Source organism: Vicia villosa, linkage group LG6 (assembly GCF_029867415.1).
Source record: "Vicia villosa cultivar HV-30 ecotype Madison, WI linkage group LG6, Vvil1.0, whole genome shotgun sequence".
NCBI classification, from domain to species: Eukaryota; Viridiplantae; Streptophyta; class Magnoliopsida; order Fabales; family Fabaceae; genus Vicia; species Vicia villosa.
This window is the reverse complement of record NC_081185.1, coordinates 153,443,161-153,469,574: the sequence shown is the minus strand read 5'-3', so window position 1 is coordinate 153,469,574 and position 26,414 is coordinate 153,443,161. Positions and strand designations below refer to the sequence as shown.

At 31.1% G+C, this 26,414-nt stretch overlaps 2 protein-coding genes across 2 annotated transcripts; one reads left to right on the top strand and one right to left on the bottom strand.

Moving 5' to 3' along the window:
* Positions 1-453: 453 nt before the first annotated feature.
* LOC131615032 (uncharacterized) lies at positions 454-2,666 on the bottom strand. Its single transcript, XM_058886550.1, has 2 exons — positions 2,202-2,666; positions 454-2,106 (listed from the first exon to the last, which is right to left on the bottom strand). The coding sequence occupies exons 1-2, from the start codon at positions 2,664-2,666 to the stop codon at positions 454-456; spliced, it is 2,118 nt and encodes a 705-aa protein (XP_058742533.1).
* A 6,313-nt stretch (positions 2,667-8,979) lies between these two features.
* On the top strand, positions 8,980-11,098 carry LOC131615031 (uncharacterized). Its single transcript, XM_058886549.1, has 2 exons — positions 8,980-9,408; positions 9,503-11,098. Exons 1-2 carry the CDS (start codon positions 8,980-8,982, stop codon positions 11,096-11,098), a joined length of 2,025 nt encoding a protein of 674 aa, XP_058742532.1.
* The last annotated feature ends 15,316 nt before the right edge of the window (positions 11,099-26,414 follow it).

The window sequence follows — 26,414 nt, the reverse complement described above, 5'->3', positions numbered from 1 at the left end:
AACATGACAACAATATGAAATCATTACTAAATGGGGTAGATGCAATTTCATTACAAGGTGTTTTTGGAATATGTCCAGAGGCATATAATTATAGACAAGTTGGAAATGTGAACTATCCTTTCATGTAAGATATTGAAATGCACTCACCATGCATGCATGTAATATTGTACTCCAGTACTCATGAGGATATCATTAAACAAAAGTTTCTAACATTTAGTCACTTGGGTGACAATGAATTATAAGATAAATAAAACATAACCAAAGAAAATATTTGAAAATTCTGAATAAACTAAAAAGATTAAAACTTTACAGTATGCCTAATCATCTAACAGCCTTAGAATACAATTTGTATGTGAGGCAAGGAGAAGCATCACTACATTCAAAACCAATTTGTTATGACATATTTCCTGATACCTTCAAATATAATCACTACTCAATTCTCTACTCTTTAACTTAACCAACTATACTGCCATCTACATTCAAATGATTTTCTTCTTGTACTTCAACTGCATTCCAATGAGCTAAAAAATGTCGACGCGGTCTTGTTTTGCCTCTTGTACGAGCCTTGCGGCAAGGATTAAAAATGATGTCAATCTTCTTTTGTTTCTTTTGCACATGCAAGAATTCATTTGCTAAACTTTCAAATGCTTTAACTGTCAATTTGCTGTTTCTACTGCTTTGTCTCCTCTTGGGTTGTTCCAAAGAACCAACATCACAATGTGTTCTCAGAGGCTCCTCAATTACTTCCTCAGTAGCAGCAGATGTTAGACATGGACCTTTGGACATTAGGCCTTGCTCACCTTCCTCAGAATTTGATTGGAAACTGTCATTGGGACTGCTTTTTTCAACATTCTCTTCCACACTTCTGTCTGCTGATGAAGCAAAAGAACAAATGAATCCTGCTTTATCTGATCCCAATTCTCCTGAAGCGATCTCGATGATGCGCCTAATCTCTGCTTCGGTACAAGCAGTCAATCTCCTCCTTTTAGTAGGAACAGCTTCATGATTAGAATCACCTAAGCTTACTCTCCAATTGAACGGATGCTTTATGATCCTCATACGCTGACTATCATCAAACACGCAGGTGTCTTGGTTTTTATGCCTTTCAACTATCTTGTTTGCATTATTATCAGGATTATCGCGTGCTTCTTTTTTAACTGAAACTCCATTACAAGATGCATCTCTGCAACTATTAGTTTTCTTTCTGCCATATAGCTGAATCTTAGCTTCCACCATCCTCGGTGGATTATCAGTTGAGGTGCCAACCTTATTTTCTTTCATCATAGAAGCATCTTCCAATTCAATGGACAGAAATCTCTTTGGTTTCACCTTCAATAGTTTTCTTTCATGAAGTCTATTGGTATCAATAACTGATAACTTTGTTGACCTCTGTGTAATGCTTTCAGACAAATCCTTGGTATGGTTTACTCTCCTTGTATATGCGTACCCTTTATATCTTTTACCATCAACATTTACCTCAACTGTATTAGACGAAACATATTTCAATTCCCTTATATCTGATGGCTTTCCACCATTCACAAAACGTATATGATCTTTATCGTAAGTAGAAGATCGACACCTGAGGTAACATGAACGATGATTGTTAGTGAAAACATCCGTGTTTGATTCTTCTTCTTCAAGCAGAATAATATTTGGTTCAGCTACTACTTTGCTCAACACATCCCTAACAGAATCAAAGTAATGTAGCCCTTTCAAATGTTTTCCCAAAGAAAATTTCTCAACACCGGGAATGAGAAACACCCAATAATCTAGATTCTTTGGTTGCTCAGAGTGCCAACCTCTTGCGAGTAAGCGGGGCCAAACAGCTTCCCAGAATAGTTCATTCCTTCTGGTTTTGCTCAGCAGTAATTCTGCAGTCAAAGACTGTATTATATCATCCGGTCCGAGTGAAGACAAAGCGTTGCAAGCTGGAGCTGATAGCTCTCCACAACTGTTCTTCCTAGATTCCAAATCAAGCCGAGTAAGGACTCCGTTCTCCTTTCCAATACCTAGTGCTTGTGCAAAAATGCCAAGTCCAACAATAGATGCCATAGAAGATATGTATTTTTCTAGACAAGTTTTTCCTTCCACATATGACTTAGAAACCTGAGAGTATAAATATAAGCAAAATGAGGAAATGATATATATAAACATTGAATAAAGGACTAAACATGAGTAAATGAGATGGAAGGGTTGAATACCTTTAACAAATTATGTTGAGATTCTGTAGGGACATGAGGAATCAAACGAGACAATAGGTCATTTTGCCTCATTTTGGTAGAAAGTTTCTTGGCTATTATACATTTCCTCCCTTTCAACTTTCTGCACTCAGACCATCTACGATATCCATCGGTATTGTAAAACTTTCCATAGTAAAATGAGAGTATTTCTTCCATCCCTTTGTTCTCTAAGAATATATTTACGAGAGTAAAATTCTTCCCGAAAAGAAACAAAGCAAGTACCAAACTTTCTGCATCAGCATCACTCCATGTGACCGAGACTGGGAAACAAATTGCAGAAGAAAGTGGTTTATCATATAAATCTTCTGAAGCAGCAAGATTCAAAGGAATTTCTGCCTGGTGGTCAGTACCTATCTTAGGACTGAATTCATCATCGCATTCACGCTCGATGAAAATATCACTATATTTCTTTTTATAGAGCACCATCTGCCAAGAAAATTAAGGAAAAAAGTCTGATAAGTACCTAGTCATAAACAATAGTAGTAGGCAGTGTTAATCACAAGCTATAGTATTCACCAAGTTAATAATGGTATTATTTTAAAGCATGATGATGATAGATATTAAGGAACTCAGATTTCATAACTAGCCCTAAGGAATTGATTGATACTGTGTTTTGTAGCATTAGAAGCCTTTGCATAATGGAGTTATGTAAAAAAAATATTAGGTATGAAAACGTTTTCACTCAAATAACAATGAATGAAATCATGATCATCATAAAAATAGAACACAGGTAAGACAAGCAAAATAAGAAAACCCTGATTTGAAGATAGTAAGTAATCTTAATGAGTGACATAAAAACTAGAAGATATAAGAAACATGAAGAATGATTGATTGATCAAGAATACACATTTATGTATATGTTATTATGAGCGACATTGTTAAGATGAAGGAAGGAAAGAAGAAAGAGAGAGAAGCTACCTGGTTAGTTTTTGTGAGGAAAGTAATCACCGAACGAACGAATGAAGGAAGGAATCAGAATGAATATTTGGTTACTTTTTGAGTTCACTTCTCTCTTCTGTTGGTTTAAAAAGGGCCGAAACTCACTTTTTCAGTTAGTTTTTTCCGCCTATCTTTTCACTTCATTTTTATTTTAATATTATTTCAACGGAAAAGGGTTTATTATTCTTACTTATTTAATAATTTTAAATTGTATTATTAAGATGAAAAAATATTTAAATAAAATTTGTACTTACAAATAATGCATCATGTCCTACCAAAATAATTGGATCGTTTAAGGTGTGTTTTGAGACATATATTAAATTTGTTAAAAATTTAAATAAATATAAGTTGTGTTCTAGATTTTAATTTGTAATCACAACTTATGTATATTCAAAAAATTAAAAAGTATATAGTTATATATGATAACAAAGTTAAATATTTTATGACAATATTGACTTATATTTATATGTTAATGTAAATAAAATTTTAATATTTATAAATTAATCATTTTAAAAAAATATATTAGCTGATAAAACATATGCTATATTAAAGATGATATTAATTAGTATGTACTGTCAGTGTAAAATTTGTTACATAATCAATGCATCACAACCATTCATAGAGAATTTAATTGGTATGTATTGACTGTGTAAAGCAGTTTTACAATGTCAGTGAATCGTAACTGTTAAATACTTATTGAAATTTAATTTTTATTTTAATTATTTATAAAATAATATTTGTGAATGGTTGTGATACACTGACTATGTAAAGAATCTTACACTGATAATACATAGTAATTAATCTCATTCATAAATATTATTTTATAAATAATTAAAATAAAAGTTAAATTTCAATAAACATTTAACGATAACGATTCATTCATTGTGTAAAACTATTTTACACTGTTACCAAATACCAATTGAATTCATTATGGACTAGAATACGGTTGTTCAATACGGAGTGGTGTGCATATTGCAAAACAGCAATGCTATGTGTACACTAAAGTGTACACCTACACCGTATTGGTGTATGTACGGACGGCACTGTTCATGTACGGACGGTACTATTCACCGTCCGTACATGAACAGTGTAATATTATATTAATATTTTTTTTACGTTTTTTATTTATTTTTTAAAATATTATTTTTTAAAAAATATTATTTTTATATTTTTTAAAAAAATATTTGACAATACCTGCACATTTACTTCCGGATTTACCTGCATTTGAAATTACCTGCGGATTTACCTAAATTTGTAGGTAAATCCGCAGGTATTGTCAAATTCGTAGGTAAATTCGCAAGTAAATCCGCAAGTAAATCCGCAGGTATTGTCAAATCCGTAGGTAAATCCGCAAGTAAAATCCGCAGGTATTATCAAATCCGTAGGTAAATCCGGAAATAAATCCGCAGGTATTATCAAATCCGTAGGTAAATCCAGAAATAAATCCGCAGGTATTGTCAAATATTTTTTTAAAAAACATAAAAAAAAAATATTTTTAAAAAAAATAATATTTAAAAAAAAAAGTAAAAAAAAAAAAAATTAATATAATATTGCACTGTTCATGTACGGACGGTGAATAGTAATGTCCGTACATGAACAGTACCGTCCGTACATACGGTGTAGGTGTACACTTTGGTGTACAAATAGCATTATTGATTGCAAAAGTATATTTGTCTGTATATTCTTATTTAGCTGATAAAAACTCTCTCATTATAATATTGATTAAATTTAAATGCAGTCAACACTATAATGAAATTAAAAGATTCAACAATTGTTATCATTCTTTTTGTAAATATAATATTCTTAATGAGACACATAGTTTTTTATTATAAGTTTATTGAACATATTTAGTAATTTTTATTTTTATAATAGGTTGAGCTAATATACTCAGCAATATAAGTATTATATAATTTTGTTAAAAATTTACTAATTTATTTAAATTAAAAGAATAGTTTTATGTGAAAATTTACACATAAATTAAAGATAAGTGGCTTTCTTTTAGCAATAACTAAAAATAAAAAAATAAAATTTAACTTAATTTAAAACTTCACTTTCGTCTTTTAATTAAAAAATATTTATTTTTATTCCATCAGTCAAGTTAGTCATTTTTTATTAAATTTTTTGAAAAGGATTCAGTTAAACATATATGATGTTAAGAATGTGGTCAGGCCTAATTCAACCCTACAAAACCGGATAGTAGAGTGAGGATTGCCTCCACTTATAAACACATGTTTAGGCTATACATTGTCCGATGTGAGACTCTTAACATATGACAATCTAAATGGAACTATGATACTTGAAATGACTTTTTTATTTTATTTTAATGTTGATCTGCTCGGGAACCGAAAAAGATGCAGTTGAAAAACTAATACTCATGAACAGAGGTTCTTATCTTCTTTATGGTGGCGCGGGATGAACCTGCATGATTAACACTCAAACGTTCAAGTCAGTTAAAGATTCAAGACAGTGTAGTAAAAAGTGGAAATCAATGATTGTACGTTGCTTTTTGTGTAAACTGACTTTTATATCTTGGGTCAAGTGAAGTGGATTTGAAACGAATTAGGCCTTTGCTATTTGGATCCTTGTTTGGCCCGTAACAGTTGCCTCCAAGGCTTCACCAGACACATGAGTGAGCCGCAAAATTCTTAAATAATGCCGGTTGGTTCTTAAGGATGTTAATTATAAGTCAAACTCAGCTGTCTAGTTGTATTTACATTTCATTTAAATTTGCATTTAGCTTTTAATTTGAGGTGCATTTGAATTTGAGTTGTAGTATATAAACTCAATCACATTCAATTTGTTGTAAGATTGTAACCACTTTTTGAGTTTGAAAAAGTTAGTTAGAAAATTTGTTACATATACACACACTCTCTCTCTCTCATCTTAATCTTCTTCGTCATGTGCTTCAATGGAGGTGTGAATTCCAACAAATTGGTATCAAGAGCTCTGGTTCTAGTTTAGGAAAACACGAGGTACGTAAGATGTGTAATTGATTTTTTCCTCAAATTCACATTGAATTGTAGATCGAAATCGAAGAAGAATCACATTTCTTGATTCTGTAGGATTGGGAAACACGAGTGTTTGTGAGATTTGAGTGATTTCCACATGATCGAAGATGAACGGCACAAACGGTAGCATGAACACAGAGCTTCAAGTATTCGACAGAAAGAATTGGAATCGGTGGTCGATTCAGATGTGTGTGTGTGTGTGTGTGTGTGTGTTTTGCATTCAAGATGTTCTTGATCTCGTCAACGATGGTTACACGGAGGTTGCAGCAAATGCAACAGAAGTGCAAAGAAACGCACATGGCTATAACATGATAGTAATAGGTGAGATGTTTGAGCATTATTTCTATGTTTATTTTGTTGATGAAGTTGTTGGTTTATGTGTTCGGCGTATGAAAACGTCGTATTGCTGCAACTTGAGTTCAGGACTCGGTTTGACGCGTCCTTCGATGCGTTAGGAAGCTAACGCACTGAACTATAACATGATATAATTAGAGGAATTATTGGAATTATTTGAGTATCATTCTTGTACCTATATGTTGATATTTTGAATTTATTATATGATTGTTATAGTATGATGTTTTATTTTTGACGATGAATATGATGTTGCTAGATTGTTGTCGTGATGTAAAGATGATATTGTGATGATGTGTTAATGATGTGCTTTCTTAATGTGTATACTGAAGGTAGAGAAAAACACAAGAAATGAGGGTTTGAATTGGATTTTCTAAAAATGTTTTCTGCTAGAAAAACTATTCACCACAATCAATGAGATAGATAAGATATGAAAGAATAAGAACACGTCTGGTTATACAAGTTCACTTACAAAGGGTTACTCTTTCCCACCCGCCAAGATGATTTCGCCTTAGAAAAGGACTTAATCTACTAATCTTGAAAGATTACAAACAATCTCTAAGAGTTTAGAAAGACACCTTAGTCCCCTCAAGTATTCAGACTAACAACCTAATCACTCGAGGAATACAAATCTCAACAGATTTACAAATGAAAGTGTTTACAAAATAGTGCTTTTTAATAAGAAAATGAAAATAACTCTTAAGAACAAATGATAACACAACTAATGAGCAACAACTCTTGTGTTCTAGAGATTCTTATAAATAGATTTCTCACAAAGGAGTATTTAGAATAATCTCTAAAAGATTTTCTTTCTCTTTTCTTTTCTTGTTTGAAGTTGTATGATGAGTTTGAAAGTATAGCTTTTGCAACGTGTGAATTAGCAGCTTCGTCAATGGAGAGTGTCTCATATATATATATATATATATATATATATATATATATATATATATATATATATATATATATATATATATATATATATATATATATATATAGGGACGTATCAAATGAGAACTTTGGTTATTATAAGAACTGAGAACTTTTAATAATAACCATACGATTTAAAATCAATGCCTCAGATTTCAATCAAATTTTAAGAGACAATAATTAATACATAGATTCAGATTTAAATAAATATCACATAAATGTATATCTAACCATTGATTTTACAATACGCACACCAAAATCGGGCTCTTACAATGCGTCCTTGCAGTAGTGGAAAAGATAATGTATTATTGTACCATATTGCTTCTAGTGCAAGTTTCTGATCATTCTTCTTTGAGATGTACTTCTGATCTGAAGTAGAAAGAGCGTGGAAGAGATCAAGTAACGTAGTCGTCCCAAGAGAATTAAGTCTTCTCAGAATGAAGTCTTTAGAGTTTGAAAGCAACAACTTATTTGAATGACATATCTTGATTTATGAACCGGAAGAAAAAGCTAATATGAGCTTAAAATCTAAATTTTCTCCGTTAAAATATGTCTCAAAGACACGTATTAAATGATTCGTATTTTTACAACATGATTCATTATTTATAAGTATTAATTTTTTGTATACATATTTTTAATCTTAATAATACCATTATGAAAAAATGTAAATTTAAAGCTGTATTATTATTAAATAAAAGTCTAAAATTGAGGAAGAATAGTAAACCCTTTTCCAATATTTTCAAATAATATAGAAAAGATACGCAAAAAAAACTAACTGAATGATTGAGTTTTGGCTCTTTATAAATGAAGAGAAGGGAAGTGAACTCAAATGAGTGTGTTTTAAAAAGTAAGCAATATTTCATTCTCTTCCTTCCTTCCTTCGTTGATCACTTCCTTCACAATCACAACAATTAAGCAGGTACCTTCTCTCTCTTTCTTCTTTCGTTCCTTCATCTTAACAATGTCTCTCATAATAACATACATAATATGTATATTCTTGATCAATCAATGTTCATGTTTCTTATATCTTCTAGTTTTTATGCGTAACCTCTAAAAAAAGGCAGGGCGGTATCGATATTGGACACATGCACGACGCTTGTGATTACGTTTAATTTATGTTTTTAAAATTATTATTGGTGTCGCCATGCCAGTTTTGTATTCGGGGTGTCCGTGTTTCATAGTTTTTATGTGACTCATTTAGGTTACTATGTTGAGATGAGGGTTTTGATATTTTCGTTGTATCAGAGTGAAAACATTTTCAGACCTAATATTTTTGTTGCATAACTGTAATATCAATTCCTTAGGGCTAGTTGAATAATCATTGTTATGAAATATGAGTTCCTTAATATGGATCATGAATGATCATACTTTGAAACCCCATTATTAACTTGGTGAATACGATAGCTTGTGATTAACTCTGCCTGTTACTATTTATGCCTAGGTACTTATCAGGCTTTTTTTCTTATTTTTCTTGGCAGATGGTGCTCTTTAAAAAGAAATATAGTGATATTTTCATGGAGCGTGAATGCGATGATGAATTCAGTCCTAAAATAGGTACTGACCACCAGGCAGAAATTCCTTTGAATCTTGCTGCTTCAGAAGATTTATATGATAAACCACTTTCTTCTGCAATTTGTTTCCCCGTCTCAGTCGCATGGAGTGATGCTGATGCAGAAAGTTTAGTACTTGCTTTGTTTCTTTTTGGGAAGGATTTTACTCTCGTAAATAAATTCTTAGAGAACAAAGGGATGGAGGAAATACTCTCATTTTACTATGGAAAGTTTTACAATACCGATGGATATCGTAGATGGTTGGAGTGCAGGAAGTTGAAAGGGAGGAAATGTATGATAGCCAAGAAACTTTCTACCAAAATGAGGCAAAATGACCTATTGTCTCGTTTGATTCCTCGTGTCTCTAAGGAATCTCAACATACTTTGTTAAAGGTATTCAACTGTGACATCTCATTTACTCGTGTTTAGTCCTTTATTCAATGTTATATATATCATTTCCTCATTTTGCTTATATTTATACTCTCAGGTTTCTAAGTCATTTGTGGAAGGAAAAACTTGTCTGGAAAAATACATATCTTCTATGGCATCTATTGTTGGACTTGGCGTTTTTGCACAAGCACTAGGTATTGGAAAGGAGAACGGAGTCCTTACTCGGCTTGATTTGGAACCTAGGAAGAACAGTTGTGAAGAGTTTTCAGCACCAGCTTGCAAAGCTTTGTCTTCTCTCGGACCGGATGATATAATACAGTCTTTGACTGGAGAATTACTGCTGAGCAAAACCAGAAGGAATGAACTGTTCTGGGAAGCTGTTTGGCCCCGCTTATTGGCAAGAGGTTGGCACTCTGAGCAACCAAAGAATCTAGATTATTGGGTGTTTCTCATTCCCGGTGTTGACAAGTTTTCTTTGGGAAAACATTTGAAAGGGCTACATTACTTTGATTCTGTTAAGGATGTGTTGAGCAAAGTAGTAGCTGAACCAAATATTATTCTGCTTGAAGAAGAATCAAACACGGATGTTTTCTCTAACAATCACTGTTCATGTTACCTCAGGTGTCGATCTTCAACTTACGATAAAGATCATATACGTTTTGTGAATGGCGGAAAGCCATCAGATTTAAGGGAATTGAAATATGTTTCGTCTAATACAGTTGAGGTAAATGTTGATGGTAAAAGATATAAAGGGTACCAATATACAAGGAGAGTAAACCATAGCAAAGATATGTCAGAAAGCATTGAACATAGGTCCACAAAGTTAACAGCTATTGATACCAATAGACTTCATGAAAGAAAACTATTGAAGGTGAAACCAAAGAGATATCTGTCCATTGAATTGGAAGATGCTTCTATGATGAAAGAAAATAAGGTTGGCACTTCAACTGATAGTTCACCGAGGATGGCGGAAGCTAAGATTCAGCTATATGGCAGAAAGAAAACTAATAGTTGCAGAGATGCATCTTGTAATGGAGTTTCAGGTAAAAAACAAGCACGTGATAATCCTGATAATGATGCAAACAAGATAGTTGAAAGGCATAAAAACCAAGACACCTGCGTGTTTGATGATAGTCAGTGTATGAGGATCATAAAGCATCCGTTTAATTGGAGAGTAAGCTTAGGTGATTCTAATCATGAAGCTGTTCCTACTAAAAGGAGGAGATTGACTGCTTGTACGAAAGCAGAGATTAGGCGCATCATCGAGATCGCTTCAGGAGAATTGGGATCAGATAAAGCAGGATTCATTTGTTCTTTTGCTTCATCAGCAGACAGAAGTGTGGAAGGTGAGAAAGGCCTAAAGTCAAAAGATCCATGTCTAACATCTGCTGCTACTGAGGAAGTAATTGAGGAGCCTCTGAGAACACATTATGATGTTGGTTCGTTGGAACAACCCAAGAGAAGACAAAGCAGTAGAAACAGCAAATTGACAGTTAAAGCATTTGAAAGTTTAGCAAATGAGTTCTTGCATGTGCAAAAGAAACAAAAGAAGATTGACATCATTTTTAATCCTTGCCGCAAGGCTCGAACAAAAGGCAAAACAAGACCGCGTCGACATTTTTTAGCTCATTGGAATGCAGTTGAAGTACAAGAAGAAAATCATTTGAATGTAGATGGCAGTATAGTTGGTTAAGTTAAAGAATAGAGATCAGTAGTGATTATTTTTTAAGCTATCAGAGCACATATGTCATAACAAATTGGTTTTGAATGTACTGATGCTTCTCCTTTCCTCACATACAAATTGTATTCTAAGGCTGTTAGATGATTAGGCATACTGAAAAATTTGTATCTTATAATTCAATGCCACCCATGTTAGAAATTTTAGTTTAATGAGATCTTCATGAGTTCTGGAATACAATATTACATGGTGCATGCATTTGAAATAGTGATAGCAAATTTTTATGGTAGGGAATGGTTTGATATCTTATGGCTGTTGAGTGAAAGAATTGGTAGAATCATCATTAATAACCTTACGTGAAAGGATAGTTCACATTTCCAAGTTCTCCATGAATTTATCTTTGGACATATTCCAATAACTTTGTAATGAAATTGCATCTACCCCATCTAGGAAGGATTTCATATTATTGTCATGATCTACAATATAATTTATATTCCTTACATCTATCTATTAGTGTCGTGATTTTTATTTATTTTTTACAATTTTATTTCACTGTGATTTCAATTCCAATGAGATGAATGGCATTGTTGTTGGAATAAGTAGATTGGAATCACGATTTTAAAAAGTTTGTCACTGAAGAAATTATCGGACTAGATCGCTCTCTTTAAGACGTTTTGCGGCACTGCCCAAAATTATGCAAAGCAGTCAAACTACCGCACCGCATCGGTCTAGAAATACACCCTCAGATGGTACTAAGACCATTCAAATATGGTATAAATAACACCTTAGTATCTGGTATGACCAGTCGTAGTAATTTCTCAAACCAATAGAAATTTCAATATTTCTCCAAAGAGAATTTAATAATGGTCATTTGATCAATCACAATAATTTCTTAAACAAAGAGAAATTTGAATAATTCTCTAAAGAGAATCCAAGAAAAATTATACTTGATAATTTTTCAACTCAAACGAGGAGAAATCAACACTATTCTCTAAAGAGAATTCAAGAAAGTACTCAGAAAATTCAACGAGTAGAAAGAAAGGGGGAGAAGTTGGCGCTTCGACAATTCGAAAGATGCGGAGTTATGAGATAGAGGAAGGAAAAACTCAAAATACGTTTTGGTGTGTCTTGGAATGAAACAAGTGACCCCCTTATATAATGAAGTAAACTAGTCAAAATTTCTAATCTAAACAATGTGGGACTAAGGAGTTTTTTCAACTAACACACAGTGTGGGACTTGACTTAGGAACTTTTTTCAATTCATCTCCCTAATTTGGAATATTGACATAATGTTCCAACAATCTCCCACTTGAATTTAAAAAGTGTTTCAGAAATTTCGTCAAACGTTTCTAAGATTGTGAATAAACAGAGGTGTCTACGACTTGAATCTTTGCGTAGCAAGTAGGATTCAGATTCAACAAGAGTGACACAAATGTCTTGAACTCTATCTCAAACATCAAACTCGCACACAGCCTTTTCTTAAGGTGTACTCTAATAGCTTGTGCTTTAATGGCCCTGCATGTGTTTCCCAGTTTAGTGAAGGCTCTAGGAATTTTGTCTCGAAATTCCATAAGAACCGGCTTAAGTTCCACAATCACAAATGTGGGTCTATCAAGAGTACTCCTGTAGCCTAGGTACTCGCTCATACAAAGTATAGATCTCATTAAGAGTTTATATTATCTCATCCTCTTATTACTTCAGGATTCATGCTTCACTTGCATGATCATCTCATATTACTCACAACTTGTTATTCCCATTGAACCTATTTCTTGGAATCTCCAATCATTTAGGCCGGGTTACCATCATGAGTAACTCATTTCTTTATAGGCAATAGTCCCATCTTCTTGGATGTATTATGGACTTTCTCTCTAGCTAATCCTTTCGTTAAAGGATCGGCCAAGTTTTCATCAGTACGTACATGATCCACTCTTACAGCTCCTTTAGAGATACAATCTTTGACAATGCTATGCTTTCTTCTTATTTGACGTCTTTTACCATTATAATAACGGTTCTCAATTTTTGTAATAGCCGCGGTACTATCGCAATGGATTAACACAACTGGCATAGGTTTTTCCCATAAAGGGATCTCAGTTAGCAAGCATCTTAACCAACTTGCTTCTTCACTAGTTGTGACTAGTGCTATCATCTCAGACTCCATTATGGACTTAGCCGGGATGGTCTGTTTCATTGATTTCCAAGATACAGCTCTTTCAGCTATACTAAATATATAGCCACTAGTAGCTTTAGAATCATCTGATAAGGTGTTCCAATCTGCATCACTGTACCCTTCTAGTACAGCAGGAAATTTCTGATAATGTAGGCCAAGATCTATGGTCCTTTTAAGGTACCTCATGACTCGCTCAATAGCTTGTTGATGCTCGTTACTCAATCTACTCGTAAATTTGCATAACAATCTACGACATATGCAATGTCGGGTCTAGGACAATCAATGGCAATGTAAGGTTACCAAGAATCTCGTGATCTTTCATATCAAAGTTGTTGCACAACAATGATTTCACATCATTAATGGTATGAATGTTTGATCCAAATATGAGTACATCGTCTACATAGAGACATGTGATAGTGCATATGTGATTCTCATATTTGTAATAAACGCATTTGTCACTTTCATTCATTTTATACCCATTCAATAACATTAAGTTATCAAACTTTTCATGCCATTGTTTCGATTTTGTTTTAATCCATACAGAGACTTGTCTAACTTACAGAATTTGTTTTCTTATCCGTGTATCACAAACCCTTCCGGTTGTTCCATATAGATTTCTTCTTCTAAGTCACCATTTAAAAACTTATTTTAACATCCATTTGGTATACTATTAAGTTATAAATAGCAACTATTGAAATAAGTACCCTAATGGACGTAATCCTGGTGACTAGAGAGAAGGTGTAGAAGAATTCTATATTTTCTCTTTGTCTAAAATCCTTGGCTACAAGGCGAGCCTTGTATTTATCAATAGTTCAATCAGGTTTTAGTTTCTTTTTTCAAACCCATTTACAACCGATTGTTTTGCAACCAGGAGGCAAGTCTACTAAGTGTCAGGTCTTGTTAGATTCTAGAAATTCTATCTCATCATTAATAGTTTCTTGCCATAAATCTGCATCCAGAGATGACAAGACTTCTTGAAGATTTATTGGGTCTTCTTCTACATTATAAGCTGCATAGTCGGGCCCATAGTCTTTAAAAACTCTTACTCTTTTACTTCGTCGAAGTTTTGTTTCTACATTGTCGTTGCTTTTCATGCTTATTATCACAGAAATATGACTCAATTGAGTGCCCCCACTATTTCTCGATTTGAAGAGAAATTCATCGTCATAGAAATCAGCATCATTTGATTCTATGATCACTTTTGTATTTAGGTCATAAAACCTATATGCCTTGTTGTTTGTTGTATACCCAATGAATACACATTCATATGCTCTACTAGTGAGTTTAACTCGTTTCGGATCTGAAATTATGACATAAGCCAGACATCCCCAAGTTCTCAAATAAGATAAGTTTGGTTGTCTTTTCTTTAATATCTTATAAGGAGAGATATTACTCTTTGGTTTGGGAACTCTATTCAGGACAAAACAAACAGTCAATACAATTTCCCCCATCAGTGAGGTGCAACACCAGAGTTCATCATAATTGCAACAACAAGTTCACTAAGAGTTATATTCTATCTTTCTGCTTTACCATTCATTTCAGGAGAATATGGAGCAGTCGTTTCATGTACAATTCCATGTTGTTTATAAAAAACATTAAATAAACTAGAATCATACAGTTTACCTATCACTACAAATTCTTACTAAATCATTTTCAAATTCTTTACAAAGTTTTAAACTTATCAATTTCATTCACGAAAATATCATTCTTTGTGATGATGGTGTATAAATCTACCCCAATAAATGGACTAAATCTTGCCTTATTTAAAAGAAGAAGAAAAAAAATAAACATGATTATTTATAATCTCGGGAGTATACATGACATCCTTCAAGATTAAAGTCTTTTCATAAGTGGACCCTGTTCCACTTTTCCAATATCGTCTGTGTTTATCCACCAACAATCAGATCCATCAACCATGTTGATTTCAATGATCATAGGAATAAATTGTCCATTAGCCAGGTTAACCTGTGCATTACGGGCTACATCGGGTTCAAGACTGCTTCTACATCTCTTAGCCATATGAATTAGTTTTCCATAGTTGAAACAAGGGGAAAACAACGTCATTTCTTTGAGGCGGTGGTTGTTGTTTAGTCGGGGCAATTTGGGCCATAGAAGGGTTCCCATTCTTAATTTGGTTCACAATATTAGAGTTCTAATTCTTTAATGATTTTCCATATGGCTTCAGAACCATACCGAATTTCTTTTTGTTGTTTAAAACAACCAAGAGTTTTCTTTTTAATCATGTCTTTGAGATTCTTCTTCAATTTAAATGAGAATAATTAGTCTCTCAATTAAAATTATTTTATTTTGTAGCAAAGCATAATTCTTAAAAACTTTCAAACTAGGGGCAGTTTGTCAATAATAAAAGAAATTCGAATTGTTCATATAAATACATACCCTTAGTGATGATCTCATGAGCAATCTTTTGAAGTTCGTGACTTTGTGTTTCCACGACCTTTCATCTACCATCTACTACATCACATAGCTGCTAAAATCATTCTTCTGTTCTCCAGCTTCTTCAATGTCATACTTATTTTTCAAAGCCTCTTAAACATATTTTGAAGTACCGCGGTTATTGTAATAGTCATACAAATCATTTGCGATTCCATTCATAATGTTATAATCATTCTTTCTATAAGGTGATTGATCCGCTGTCGCGCATAGATAAAAAACGAGTGTTTTATAAAAACGGTAGTTTAGCGGTAACGACAACTCGAATATCGTTATCACAAGGATTCTTGATTATTACTAACCAACAGTAAATAGATTTAGGGGGTTTGGTTTAGGATCAATTTTAAAGAACAAAGCAATTAAGCGATTAAAATAAGTGATTATAAAATTAAGCCAATCTACTTTTTTTGGTTCTGGCTTATCATAGGTTTCTACCTTACTAATTCCCTAAGCGGCTTCGATCTTTATTCGATTCCTATATTAATTCACAAGCGCAAAAGACATAAACTAGATTGACGTTCCTATATTCTGAATTAAGCAAACGGATTAAGCCCTCGTGAATTAAGCAAACCCGAATAACAAACGTGAATTAACGACAAAGCGACGTAACTGCGGATAAAGGTTAGGGATGCAATCATACGAATTTAATCAAGACAATTCCATGTAATAACAGCTTAAGCAAATGCAATTCATGGAATGGTATTGAAAGAGAAACGAATTAAATTGATAAAGTATAAACCTCAAAACGTTGGAAACGCGATTACAATAGATTGACTCTAAGGAATTAGTTATCCATACGGTTCGTACAATCCAGAGTTTGGAAGATGAAAATTGTGAATAGTAAAAACGTGAATCGTACGGCCAGACCTAGGTACTAGAGAAAACCCCCAATTCAGTTTACAACCCAATTGGGTCAAATACATAACTCAGGCCTATAACAAATGACCCAAAACAAAAATATAACTAATGCTGCAACTAAAACGGAATTCTGAGAATTATGCACTCCAAATCTGCCTTTGACTCCAACATGAAAGTTGTAGCTCTTTCTCGTAGAACGCGTCAATCGGATTCTCGTAGCTCCAGTTATGATCATTTTAGTGCAGACTGCTAATGCTGAAAATAAAGTGCGAAAATCAAATAAGTGCAAAAATAAACTAAAATATGAAAACACAATAAAAGTGAAAAATAAGCAAAACAAATCATGGAAATACCTAAGTACAAACATAGAACATTGTGCATAAAAATGCACTAATTAGTGATTTCTTTCCTAAGTTGTAAATTGTTCACTTTAATCTGTGCAGCAGAATCAACTTCAACACTATTACGTGTTCCTTTTGAATCCTCAGATTTCTTATCGTTAGTTTGTTTGGTTGATCCAGAAGGAGAAACAAAATATCCTCAGTCACAATGTTAGTTATCTTTTTCAACATTAAGGAGAAAATCATCTTTTGTTGCCAACATTTAAAGTGATATCTCTCAAACACGAACGGTTTGTCAAAGACAATATCCACAGAAGTACCTATAATTTCTTCGCTAGCAATGGCAATATGAAACGTCATAAAATTGTTGGATCACAGTTTTAAAAAGTTTGCCACCGAAGATATTATCGGGTCGAGTCGCGGACTAGGTCGCTCTCTTTAAGACGTCTCGCGGCACTGTCCAAAATTATGCAAAGCAGTCAAACTACCGCGCTTCCTCCAGGATAAAACTGCTCAGTTCTATACTATAAGATTACTACTTGCATGAGAGAAAATCCGTCTAGAAATACACCCTCAGATGGTACTAAGACCATTCAAATATGGTATAAATACCACATTAGTATCTGGTATGACCAGTTGTAGTAATTTCTCAAACCAAGAGAAATTTTAATATTTCTCCAAAGAGAATTTAATAATGGTCATTTGATCAATCACAATAATTTCTCGAACAAAGAGAAACTCAAATAATTCTCTAAAGAGAATCCAAGAAAAATTATACTTGATAATTTCTCAACTCAAACGAGGAGAAATTAACATTATTCTCTAAAGAGAATTCAAGAAAGTACTCGGAAAATTCAACGTGTAGAAAGAAAGGGGGAGAAGTAGATTGGATATGTTTGACTGAACTAAGAATGTGTTTAGATTTGATTATTGGATATAGTTAGGAAACCAATTAAGAAACTTATTTCTAAAAATGTCAATTTGAGATAATGCAAGTCCCTTTACAACACAAATAAACTGTCATTAAAATTGAATTACATGGTCAATATTCCTCCTATAATCTATATCACCTAACCTTCTCATTCTTATTAATTCTTTGAGACCATTAAACCTTGCTCACTTCAATGGCTTGTTTATAATATCACTAAGTTGCAATTTAGTCTTGCAACATTCAATCTTCAATATATCGTTGCTAACTTGGTCTCTACGAAAATGATATTTTCTTTAAATGTGTTTGATTCTTCCACGGATCATTGGATGATTAAACAAATCAATTGTTGGTTTGTTGCCAATCAAGAGTTTAATCATCACATCTTCTCTGAACTTCAACTCTTCTTACATCATTTTCATCCATAATGCTTGGCAAGTTGAACACAAGGTTAAACCATACTCTGCCTCACAAGATGATAAAGCCAGTATCTGTTACTTTTTTGAGATACATAAAATTAGAGCTCCTCCAATCTTGAACAAGTATCATGTTGCACATTTATTGTTGTCTCGATCTCTTCCCCTAGTACAGAATTAGAATATCCATATGCATTAGCCTCCCTTGATCTTCTAATTTGGCATGAGCATGGCAAGCTCGGTGGTGCCTTTAATGTACCTAATGATTCTTTTAATTGCTAGTAGGTGACATTATATATACTTTTCTCCATGAATATGCTTGTTTACCAAGGCAAGACTTTGGCAAATATTAAGTTTAGTGTTGCATAGGTATCTCAGTGAGTCAATGATTTTTTTTTTTTACAAAGTTGCATCTACACACTACTACAAAACACGTAAACAACAATGCCTAAGTCACCACGGTTCTTCTAAACACCATGGTGATATCTCTAAACTTTGGCGCTAATATTTTTTATTTTTAAATTAAAAATTGTTAGAATATAATAACGGTTGTTGACCTCACCGTGGTGATACAATCAAGCTTTCATGGGTTCGAACCTCAGCGCCCTCGAATAATTTCTTTCTTTAATATTAAGGCACACCTTTTCTTTTTTATTTATTTTTAAAAATAAAAATAAAAGGGACATCACTACGGTACACACATACATACACACATATATATATATATATATATATATATATATATATATATATATATATATATATATATATATATATATATATATATATATACACACACACACACACACACACATATCATCACGGTTGGTATTGACAATCGTTGTGAAATTGTTTACCCATATATAAGCGAATTAACTCTCGCTTCTTGACAGTATCGTTGTATCTTTCACAGCATAATCCTAGCACTCATTTTTTCTCTTCTTGTTTGTCATTAGCTTTCTTATTCTACAGTATAGCCATCAATCTGGTTCTTCATACATAATGGTATTCTTCTTCTTCCTTATTCTCTCGTTTTCGTGTATGTTGTGTTATGTTTCACATGATTTTCACATGATTTTTTTTTGTTAGATAATTTATGGTTTTTTATTGTTGTATGTTGTTGTAGATAAATGTTTGTTGACATAATTTTCTTATTATTTACTTCGGTTTCACATGTTTTGTTGTTGCTTGTTGTTGTTGACAAACCATTTTTTCACATTCGTCTTCATCACCTTAACAAAGCGCATACTTTCGCTATGGTACATATGATTTATGTTGCAATGGAAAAAATACAAGAAGTGTGAAGTTATTGTAGAAACTTCATCCACCTTGTATTTCTTTTTCATAGCATCACAAACTAGATGAACTTCATAATTTGTTACAGTTCCACAATTATTTTCAATAAAAAGAGCGTTCTTGAAACAATTTAATATATCTTGTGATGTTGTAGGTTGTTAGTGTTTTGTTGCATGTATTTGTTGTGTTGTATGTTGTTGTTGTTGACAAATATTCTCAAAACAAGAACAAAACATTGCTAAGTCACAAGAAATAGGCTTCTTGTGACTTAACAATTTTTTTTTTAAATTCTTATACAGGTTGACAGTAGATGAAGTTTAGTTTATTATATGTTATGTAGATTGTTTGTTTCACTAACCTTTCATTGAAAATACATTCATTTAAATTGACATAGAAACTTATAATCTGAAAATTAAGTTGTATTTGAAAATCAACTTATATCGATCAATATTTTCCGAATTGCATGTGTCTCATCATTCATATCACGCTCTTTAGAATTTAGAATGTGATGCAATAACTTGATTCCTTCTTTACATTTACTATATTAGAACCCGCGTGTTGCGCGGTTATTAATCATAAAATGTTTTTGTATTTATTTTTTATTTTAAATTTAAGTTTTTGTGAAATAAAAATTAAATATTTTAATTCTTAAAAAATTAAATATATTAGCAACATAGGAATGAAATAGCAAATTATTAAAAATAGATCAACCATATGTAGAAATAGAAAATTATAGATAACAATAAGGAAAAAATGAAATCGATTAAAAAAATATAACACTATTATACACCCCTCTCTGCCTCTCATATATTTCTAGACTTCTATTCCCAGTAACAATGGTGAGGATGATTTATTTATGTCCTTGATTAGTCTGTAGAATTTTACTGGTGTGAAATTCTTTTCTTAAATAGAAAGCAATACTATGATATAAGTGAACTATATAAATTAAGAGATAAATAAAGATTATTGTGATTTAGTAACCAAAAAATAATAACTAATTACTATTTGTAAAAATTTATAATTTTTTTCATTGAATGGGTTATTTACTTTTTAACGTAGAAATTTAAACATAAAATAAAAAGTGATTAGATTGGATATTAATAATTGGTGATTATGTTGAGTGCAATAATAATAAAAGAGGAACATAAATAGAAGAAAATAACAGAGAAAGAGAGAGATAGATTATTATCGTGTGTGACACCTCAAAATAAATCAATTATTCATTTAAATATTATAATAAATCAAATACTCTATTATTACATAACTCTCAAATTATGTTCACTTGTTCAGAGTTTAGTAACTTACAACTAAATCAATTATAATTTACAACTAAATTTTATTTTGCAATTTTATTTTACGTAAATAATTATGTAATTTAAAAGGATATATAGAGATAGTTAATAACTATTATCATATTAATAACAATAATAATAAAAATGATAATAATAATAATAATAATAATAATTTTAAAACATAATAATAATAATAATAATAATAATAATAATAATAATATAATTTATAGGATTCAATTGATGTGTAAAATAAAATAGAAAGCATACCTATTATTCATATAAAAAGACAATATTATTAAAATGACGTATAATAAAAATAAACTATTTTTTAGTTACAATGCTTAGAGAGAGAGAGAGAGAGAGAGAGAGAGAGAGAGAGAGAGAGAGAGAGAGAGAGAGAGAGAGAGAGAGAGAGAGAGAGAGAGAGAGCTATAAACATACAAATAAATTTCTTGTCGAAAGAAGGGAGGTATGAATCAAGAGATTGTTGCTGCTAGTGGATGCGAGTTTTGTCATGAAATCTGCACTTTAATTTGTCTTCACTCTTCACGGAAGATGTGGAAAACTTTAATGTTTTCAAATAAGATATCGTTCATAATCAGAATGAACCAAAATTATGTTCAAATTGAAGTGGTACCGCCAAAATCATTAATAATAATGCATGAATAATAGAGGAAGTTCAATGGAAAGTGGATACCGAATGAAAAATGAATCTTTGAGACGTGGTTATAAAGACTGAGAGTGGTTATGAAAAATTAGAAAATTGAAGAAATATAATCAATGATAATAATATACAAAATTTAAGAATGATTTAATGAAATTTTAGTATAAGAACCGTTACTTTTTTACATAATAAGAATTAATTTAATTCATTATATATATATATATAGGATTAAATTTAATGAACTTTTTTTATATTTTTAATATTATTATAAAAATACTTTTCTTTATAGTATATTCATATAATAAAATATCTACAATTGTCACTAATATGATTTGTAAAAAGAAAAAAGAGCACTACAATAAAAATAATGTAAATTAAATATAATGTCAATTATACAAATAGACTATTAAATTAGAAGTGTGAAAATTAAATATTTTATAATGAATTTTTAATATAATAACCATTACGTTTTAAAATTAATAGTCTAGTAACTCACTTATCATGTAACGTTCACATAAGTTTTTAATAATGATGAATTATAAGTTTCTAATAACTCACTTATTATGTAACATTCACCTAGTAATATTTTTATTAAGTAACTTGCATGAATAATCATATTATTAATTAAAAAATTTATTATTACAGTAAATGAGTGAATTATAATAATGAAAAAAATATGAGTTACATAATATTAAAAAATAGTTTAAAGGTTAAGAATATGAGTTACACAATATATTTATGGGTTAATACCTATTTTGCCCCTTGCCATATAGGGCGCATTTGAAAAATCCCCTGCAAAAAAAAAAGTTGCAAGAATTTCCCTAACAATTGAAGAATCTCTCGTTTTAAACCCTGCAAAATTTTCTTTTGAAAATAAACCTTGCCACTTGAAAGACTTTATCATTTTGGACCCTGTAAATTATTATTTTTAGTAAAACCAACCTTTCCTGTCATATTCCAGAGGGTTTAAAATGACATAATCTACAAGATTATAAAGTTTAAAATGAGTGAATCTTTAAATGACAAGGTTGGTTTTAAAAACAAAAATTTTACAAGGCTTAAAACGAGAGAATTTTCAAATGTTAGGGGAATTCTTGCAACTTTTTTTTTTGCAGGGGGGTTTTTCAAATGCGCCCTATATGGCAGGGGGCAAAATAGGTATTAACCCTATATTTATGGGTTAAATATATATAACACCCCTGACTGCCACATTGCAGCAAAGATTCTCTCTAGCTGTCTACGTGGCAGTCCACGTGGTATTTCCTTTTAATTTTTAATTATTTTTCAAAATCCACGTGGAATTTTTAATTTTTTTTACTTATTGATGTTATTTATTTTTTTTATGTTTTCTAAAATTATTTTAATTAATATTTTTATAAAACATCCCTGACTGCCACATTGCAGCAAAAATTCTCTCTAGCTGTCTACGTGGCAGTCCACGTGGTATTTCCTTTTAATTTTTAATTATTTTTCAAAATCCACGTGGAATTTTTAATTTTTTTTACTTATTGATGTTATTTATTTTTTTATGTTTTCTAAAATTATTTTAATTAATATTTTTCAAATTATGAAAATTAAAATTACATTTGGGCCTTTGCCAATTTTTGTTACAAGAGTAGGCCATATACAAAGCCTGTTTTCAATTCAAAAATCCTTATGTGTGGTTGGGTTATAAACACTAAAACTTTATCTAAAACATTCAATGTGGGACTCTTTGTTTCTACCAATACTGTAGTTATTTTCTTCTCCACATAACACTACTGCAACTCCTTCAATCTCACATCACCAAAACCGAATCTCACATCACCAAAACCAGATCTCAATACTCCCTCTGATCTTGAATAATATTTGTTGTAACTTGAACAGTTTCCCTCGGGTAAATATCTCCTTTGTAAATTTCAAGTGCAAATAAAAAATGTTGTTTCACGTGTGAATTTGAAAGTTTGATTTTGAAGTCAAAGGACACAAAATCCCCACTATCTCTAATGAGTTTACTTTCTCAATTACAGAGTGTTGGGAGTCAGCTTGGTAATGGCAAAGAAGAAGACGCACATGAATTTATAAGGTGCTTTTTTACACTTTTTTAGCTGCCAAAATCAAATTATTGTTTTACAATTCATTTTAAGCTAATTGTTTGACATACTTGGCATACATGCTATTGACACAATGCAACTTGTTTGCCTTATGGAAGCTGGGGTTAATGCATCGGGTTCATTGGAAGAGGACACTACTTTAATTGGTCAAACATTTGGAGGATACCTTCGCTCAAAGGTATTTTTGTATTTCTAGTTGGTAAATTAATAGACAAATTATCTGTTATGATTTTCTATATGCCCCAATATTTATGACATACATTATTGGCTTGTTTTTGAAATAGGTAATTCAATTATCATTTTAGAAGGGGAGATATCAACACTTATGGAGGCCCTTCGACGTTTCACAAGCACTGAGACTTTGGATGGAGAAAATAAGTACCACTGTGTCAGGTTGGTTGATGTTTGGGAGGCCCTTTAAAGCTTTCAATCTTAACATATGATAGGAACTCAAATTTCTTAAAAAGTCCTCGACTCTGAATATGCCAGCATGACAAGAGTTATTACCACCATAAAGCATAGTATTGATATGGTTTGAGGTAGCAGCAATATCAAAACTATGGTGTTGTTGTTGAAATTGAGAAGGCGGGTTTGGATTAGCAACAACACTAGAAGGATTTGAAGAAGAAGGAGAAGCAAAAGAATCAATATTGTATATAATTTTCAGAGTTCCACATCGATTTGTAGTAAACAATTTTCAGTGTATATAATACAAAAACACATGGACATTCATAACTTGAAAATGGATTGAGAATAATGGGCTGAAAGTGTCATTGGGTCGTGTGTTCTAAAGGCCCAATTAATATAATATTTTAATAATTAATTTATAAATAAAATTTCAGAAAAAATATTAATAAATATAATTTAAAGAAATAAAAAAATAAATATAAATGCAGAAAATACGTAATATATAAAAAAGTAAAAAATAACTAAGTAAGTCCACGTGGCTTCTAAAAATTAAATCATAGTTAAATTAAAATCCACGTGGACTGCCAACTCATTCAAAAAAGGAATCTGGATTTGGCTTCTAAAAATTAAATCATAGTTAAATTAAAATTCACGTGGACTGCCAAGTCATTCAAAAAAGGAATCTGGATTCAACAGGGACTATAACGACAAAATCTAAAAATTGCAAGGGGGTTTTAAAAAAAATCTTTTACAAGGGCCTAAAGGAAATCTCGCTAATATTACACGGGGTTTTGTATATTTAACCCTATATTTATTTATAGTGTCAAAAGTTTGTAGTAATAATCTAATAAATTATAATAAAAAATATTAATGTATAATTTGACTTATGTGTTTTTACTCTGTCAATTACAAATTTAAAAATATTTTCATAAATATGAATTGAAATTTTAATATAAATAATATATTTTAAAATTAAATATATCATATTTTAAAAAAAATTCTAGTAAATAAATAAAATTAATGAAATGGTACATAGTTTAACAAACTCAAAAAATATGATTGTAAATTTTAAAAAAATCTTGTACTGATAATAATAACAAATTGTAATAAAAAATTATTCAATGAAAATTTTAAACTATCATATCAATTTTTTAGTTTCCTTTTTAAATTATTATTTTAATAATATTTTATCCACTTCAATTCTTTAACATTTATTTTTTTGGCTGAGGAGATTTTATAAATAATAGTTATATCAATATGATTTGGGAAGCTTTAAAATATTACATATAAAAATAAATTTTGACAAATATAAAGTAAAAAATACCATGTTAATTTACTTAATATGAAAAATATTAGTATTACTTTTTATTAAAATTAATTGTAATGTAATATCTTATGACCTAGCATTTTTCAATTAAAATTAAAAAGATTTAATAGTGTTAGTTTATTATATTTTTGTTATTATTATTATTATTATTATTATTATTATTATTATTATTAATATTATTATTATTATTATTGTTTTGTTAATAGTGATATTTAATTATATTATTTTTTTAAATAGTGTTAGTGGAATATTATATTATTATTAGTTATTAATGTAAAATTAATTTTAAAAAAAATAGAAATAGGGTTGATATTAGAGTAGCTATATAAATGACATGTGTCTAGGATTGATGATAAATCAGCTATCAACATGACACGTGTCTAGAGTTGTCATCATGACAACTTTAGATTTATATTAAGTAGATATCTTATCTTAGATTTATATTAAGTAGATATCTTATCTTATATTTTAATTTGTTATGATGATAAGTCATCATGACAATCACGATGATAAGTGTCGATGATGAGGCAGACCTAGTCAATAAATTAATGTTATTCAAATTAAACTAGAAACGAAGAAATGGATGCAACGAAGGAATCATACTATTTAACCATATTTTATGTGTTAAAGAGAAGGAAATGAATGATGAGAGACACGCAATTCGGAAAACAGTGGTTTGTTTAAGTTGGTTTTCAAGAATAGTTTAATTTTTAGATTATATACTTCTTCATCAGTTTGAATGGTTGTATTTCTTTAATGAGATGTAAGGAAAAACAAGCAATCTACCTAGTATATAATAAATTATGGATACTTTCCACAACAATTATCTAATTTAACTTTGATGAATTGTAATTTATGTTCCAAATTGTCACCGTTGAGAATATAATTTGGGACCTTTAGGTCTATCACAACGGTTGAGTTTAATAACCGTTGTAATATCGCACGCGCTTTCTAGTATACTACAACGGTCCTAGGATCATGATTGTAAGTAACGCATTTACAACAACACTCTACATAACAACCCCAGGACCCACATGATTATATATCTTTTCCAACCGTTGTTAAATGCATTTTTCGTAGTATTGACAAG